Source organism: Apteryx rowi, unplaced genomic scaffold (genome assembly GCF_003343035.1).
Source record: "Apteryx rowi isolate R43461 unplaced genomic scaffold, aptRow1 scaffold_36, whole genome shotgun sequence".
In the NCBI taxonomy this organism is placed as follows: domain Eukaryota; kingdom Metazoa; phylum Chordata; class Aves; order Apterygiformes; family Apterygidae; genus Apteryx; species Apteryx rowi.
The window spans coordinates 1,503,340-1,509,339 of record NW_020450085.1 but is presented as its reverse complement, the minus strand read 5'-3'; the positions used below and the strand labels follow the sequence as shown (position 1 = coordinate 1,509,339).

The window sequence follows — 6,000 nt, the reverse complement described above, 5'->3', positions numbered from 1 at the left end:
TCCCTTTATTCAGAGGCTGTGCAGTAAGTACTGACAGCAGGGGGAGTGCTTGGCCTGCACAATGCTAGAAAAAGAGCACACGTTTCTCTACCCACTCTTCCACCTCTTTAAACGTGGCGGCAAACTTACTGATAACACTGAAGCAAAGACTGAGAAAGACGAAAAGGAAATGAGGAATGAAATATCACTTCCCATACCACTCTAAGGAAAAAAAAACTCTGGCTAGAGGATAGGARTACTTCATATTCACAACAGCAGCACTATCAGGGACACACTCATCTCCATAGCAGCACTGATTGAGATTAGACATCCAGAAAAGACAAGCATTTGACATCTGGGGCAATCTGAGAAACTACAAACCGTAATAGCATCATATTTTCTGCATCTGTCTCACCGCTTTCTTCTTGACTGTACAGGCCAAACACATATTTCCTAGCACCCAACATGACTAATTCACTTAGGTTATCAGCCCCAAAATCTAGTTAAGATTTCAAGTAAAGTGCTTATTAGTTGACCAGTGAAAAAAGGCACATAAAAATCAGTACATCTTTACTACTCTATAGGATAGTAAAGTTAGAAGTTTAGAGAGCAGCTGCAATATCCATCAACATCTGGGATCTCAAGGGTTCTTTGAGCTCAACAAATTAGAAAGCCATCCAAACTCACGTCCATGCCAATTTATAGCCGTATCGCAAAATCCCTACAACAAAAGGGACCCTTCTGCAAAGGCAAATCAAAAGAAAACACTTCTATGGTCTATCTTTGGATAAAGGTGCAAGGTTAGATGCTATTCCTAGCACAAGTTTTTGAAGATATCAACTCTGGCATTTGCAAAAGCAGTTAATGGTTCAAAGCTTCTAAAGAACACATTAAACTCCAATGATATGCCTATGGTAGTTTTCTGCACTTCAGCATCATTCCTGAAAATGGTCACAAAATCAGCTTCAAATCTCCCAGAGACAATACTTTGAAGAGTTACAGAAGCATTTCCCAGATAACTTAAGAACTCTTCACAGTACTTATTGCTTATTTTGGACCAATGATCCACTTCACATCATTTATACAAAAAAAGTTTTACTCCAAGCGAGCTCAAATTTTCAGATTCCCTCTTCCTGTTTGCCTTCCAACAGAAAATTATGTATGCCAACTAATACAGCTAGTCCCTTAGGCAAAGAAAGCCCTTCTAGCAGTTACACTCCAATATGCCACAAAAGCCCCAAATTTTCTATCATCATTTCTATTTCAGCATTCATGAAGYATTTACCTTCTCCTACTCAGTCTTGGAACCAGAACATGTTAAGTGCTATTGTGAGCCAACATGGAAGTTAATAATGGGACAAGCAGCTTACAAAATGCACAAACTTGCTACTGCAAACAGTTAAGGAAATCAGAATTAAGTGTAACACACAAGTATACAAAGAGTCCCCAAAATTTTATTTAAAAGAAACATGTTCAAATGCAGCATTTGCAAACACAGAGAGAGAGAGACAGAGAAACAGAGAAAGAGAGAAAGAGAAAGACTGGAATGCCAATGAAGTTAGAGAATTTATGTTTAGTTATATTTCTTTCGATAAACTAGCACCATTGAATCACAAGTCACAAACTAAATTACTTCTAGATGTGTAAAAAGCTCCACCATTATAAAATTTAATATTCTAGTAATGAAAAATCTTTTTCAAACACTTATATTAAAAAATGGTTCTCAATTTGCTACTCCTAAAGAAGATGAAAGCAGTTTAAAATACAAGTTTTTGTATCTACTGGGGTTGTTCAAATTACCCATAAAAGACAATTTATTCTTAAATCTATACATCCCAATCGAGGGAAAAAATGTCTAAAAGTCAGCTTTTCACAGCTCTTCACAAACTAAACAAGTACGAAAGATTTACTGTGTTATAAATATACACAGTACAATATGTACAAGTCTGGTCTTACAAAATAAGAGCTTCCTAGTCCATAAAAATACTAACTGAACTACAAAATTTCATAGTGTTTAGTCAAGCTGTCTCAAGCAGCCACTATATCAAATTCCTAAAACACTGATTTGTTCCACAACATAGCAGCTTGAGAGTGTTCCTAATGGGAAAGAATGCAACACTTCACCGTAAAACTGATTTATAGTCCTAATTTCTCACTCAGATTTAGTGGTAATGTTAGTGTTTGCTATCTATCTGTTATAAAGGTAGTCACAAGACCTTTACATATTTCTAGACTGTGTTTGAACTATTCAAAGTGCTGAAAGTGCAATCAAAGAATAGAGTTTTGTATCTATTTTCCAGGACACCCTTCTCTGGCACAGACAACAGAAGCCAAATATTTAGAGGTCTGTGAGCAAAAAGACATGTACTCACCTGTGCACGCCCAGCTAAGTATGCACAGATACACATATGCACTTCTTAAAGACCTGTCCCTTAAAATACTAAAATGCTTCTCTGTGAGGAGGGAGTTTCAAGAACTCTTTACAAAAGGTTTCATACAGATGCCTGGAATTTATAAATATCTTGATACAGCCATTTAAAATGATTGTGATGTGGTGGTGGGAAAAAAAAAAAAAAGAACAGTTTTCTTTTTAAACTCATGGTATACAAGTATTGCTCTGGAATTCAGAGAAATCAAATCTAAGCTCTCTCACTTTTTTATCAAGCAACATCCAGGTTACAGTAGCCCATGTGGTTTATCAATTCATTACAGTTAACACAGCATACGTGAGCATACACACATATACGTAATACTCCCTCAGTATTTATTCTTATATTGAAGACCATCTATGGTTTTTAAATGAAAATAAAACTATCTGAAAATTGTTTCAAGCAATATTCTTTTGTACTTACACAAACAAGTACAAGAAATAACCAAACTRAACTGCCCCTCCACCAGAAAAGATACAGAGACTTTCACTGATACACAAGCTAACATTGCTTCCTTTTCATTTCCCTTCCCTACAGTGGTCTTCTACGACATGCATCATAGTAACTAGTGCTATTAAAAACTAAGAACATATCCCTTTTGACAAAGCTAACAAATTTTTCTAGTGGGCACATGGGCTTGCTGGAACGTTTATAATAATCCTTGCAGAATGAGGTCTGGAATGTGACATCAGCACCATTATAGAGGATGCGGATAAAGTGTTCTTTGGGTCTCTTCCCATCCTGCCACAGCTCAAAGACTAATCTGGCTGCAAATCTTGGAAATCTGGCTTCAGTAATGCCCAAGGCACTAAGAACAGGTGACAGTGTGACATCATGTGCAGAGTAAAGAACAAATACTTCTTCTTTCTTGCCTTCTGCAATACGCTGCAGCCGGTTAACAGTCTGGTTGAGGAGAGGATGAGTAGCCAATAGTGCATACAAGAAATAAAGTTTCTTCTCCTGTCTTTCTCTCTCATCCTCCAACTGATGTCTCTTGATTACTTTAAAGTGTTCCATACCAATGCAGCCAGTGTTAGTACACGGAAAACTGACATTATGACAAAAATAGCACAAGAGAGAATCTATTGGGTTAGAAGCTCTCAACTGCCTGGTGGGAATGCCTACAATCTTTGCCATATCCACGTATATTTTCTCCAAATTGTTGTTCTTCACCCGTAAGCTGTACTGTCGGCGCTGTTCCTCTTCTAGGTAGTGGTTACGCATTGGGCAGTCACAGCTTCCAGAGCAAAAAATGGTGCTCCACTGATGTCTCATATTAATTTTCTTCCAGTCAAAATCTGGCAAAAACGTGTAGAGCAGTGCCAGTGCACTCTGCAGGGTTCGACTTTTTCCTGTTGTCTCCAAGTAGAGCTGTTTTGCTGTCCAGTCACTCTGGAGCAGTTTATGTTTGTTTATATAAATTTCTCGTAATAGCTGTCCATTTCGCAAGTGCTGTACAACCCCTAGAAGAGATTTTTAAAATAATTTATAACACGCGATCAGAACCTTCTTAGTTTTGGAGAAAAATAAGAAAAACATAGCTATCAGTCTTACTGATAATGCACAAACTAGTTAAAAAGTTATGAACTTCAAAGCTGAACTTCACTTATGCTTGGCTATCAGGGAAACCGCATGAAATACAAAATACTTTCTCTTAAGTTATCTCTCAGATTCTGGGAGTTAAACTAAGATACAGAGAGAAAAAGCTGGTTCTGTATAATTCATTTAAACTTTAGTGGTTTAATGTTTGTTCTTTGGAATAGAGACAAGCCTGAACAGAAAATCTAACGTGACTATAAAAATACAGTGCCTGTGAGAGTGGATCCAGACTGCACCTGAGTCAAATTTCCAGATAGGCAGTGAATGCTTGTGCTCCCTGCAAATTTATGGTAGCTGGTAAAAGTACTGGCACTCAAATGAACACAGAGTGTAAACTCACGTGCAAACTCACAAAACAGTGTGGGGAGGTAAGGGAATCRGCATCACCAGACTTCCTTCCTTATCCTCCTTCAGGATGTACTCAAATTCCTTGATAATTCTCACGCTAACCCWCAGCTGGAAAGGAAGAGGGTGTGTGTCCTCCTCCCCTGCCAATACCTTTACTCCAGAATCCACATTCCTTGTATTATCCCTCTACAGCAGCCAAGTAACAAGCATGAACCCTGCATGCATCAGCACATTTGTATACCTTGTTACAGGCGACAAGTCCCAAATACTAGCTGAATTACAAGCTGTGTGTAACGATGAATTCMGTTTCCCATGCACTGTGCTGTGTTAGTAAGAGTTCCTTAGTAAACTGACTCCATTTCTCCTGAGGTCACTCTGCAAGACTTGCAGTGACTTGCCTAATGCAAGCCATTCTTCTGATGGGTCTCCAGAAGGTATGAGGATTTGACAGGTGATTTTTGAATTCACAAATACAGAAAGAAATTCTCAGAGACAGCTGGCAAGAGAGAAGTGGCACTAACCCCCAAATTTACATGTTTTTAATTCTCTCTAGACAGTCTCCAAATCTGTTGACTCTCCAGATACATTGTAATGTGCTCCTTTAGTCACTGATATTTAGGAAAAGGATAACACACAATTAAAAGTGATTGCCTGTAGTGTGGGAATGAAATAAAATAGATTGTTAAAATTTGAAAAGGCACAGGAAAACAGAAGAGTACTATTAACGTGAATTTTCAAATGAAATTAATATTGAAAAGAAAAATCTACTTGTGATCAACCTTTTTCACAACGCACATGCACGGCTGTGCAACAGTTACGTTTCCCCAGTTATGGATAGGTACTCATTTTTTATTTTTGAAGCACTAATATGAATACATGCAAAAAAGGAACTGAACTAAAACACTGACTTAAGTTCACATCAGTTCAGCCAGTATCCAGAAAATACAAACTATTCCATGAACTGTGGAATCAGWGAAAAGCTGTTTCTTACCAGTTTACAGCTTGTTTCTATTCTTCTCTCCTCTCAACCTTTGTTTCCCTCATATTTACTATCCCCTGCTGCCAACAGTCCCAGATGCTTCCAATGGCTCTTTCATCACTCTCTGGACCCAGCACTACCACCAGTTTCCTCTCTAATCCCAAGCCCTTCAGCTCCTTCTAATATTCCCACTGCCCCCAGCAACACAATACTCCCAGCTCTCCACATGCTTTCTTCTGCATACYCATATCCCCACTGCAACACTTCCAGTTATCACCCATGTTCCCTACTATTTGGTATGGATAAACTAAAGCATATGTTCACTAGGAGAGTTCAACAGTCTTTCTCTCAGTGGTAGAATTAACAAAGTCTCTCTTCTACACTTTTTTCTTTTCTTTTTTTTTTTTTTAAGAAATTGTTTGGAATTTCAGTGCTGGTATTTTCACCTTTTCTCCCAATAACTAAGCTCAACAGAATTGACACAGAATATGTGAATGAAGCTTCATTTCCTTGTGGTGAAAATACACGTGAATAAATACACCAGAAAACAGGAGTCCAACACCTTTCAGCCCAGCTTCTTTAATGCTCTTGACACTTTATAAAGCTTAGAACAAAACAAAGGCGGCCGGGGGTGGGGTGGGGGGGCACCACATGGTCAAAAGAGCT

At 38.3% G+C, this 6,000-nt stretch overlaps 1 protein-coding gene across 4 annotated transcripts in view; it reads right to left on the bottom strand.

The window, feature by feature from the left end:
* Positions 1-1,457: 1,457 nt before the first annotated feature.
* PXYLP1 (2-phosphoxylose phosphatase 1) overlaps positions 1,458-6,000 on the bottom strand; it is a 46,429-nt gene continuing 41,886 nt past the window's right edge. For all 4 annotated transcript variants that reach the window (XM_026073088.1, XM_026073087.1, XM_026073089.1 and 1 more), the window contains one exon: positions 1,458-3,871. In XM_026073088.1, coding sequence (XP_025928873.1) covers positions 2,940-3,871 — 932 coding nt within the window. In that variant the 3' untranslated portion in view covers positions 1,458-2,939. The remainder of the gene's footprint in view (positions 3,872-6,000) is intronic.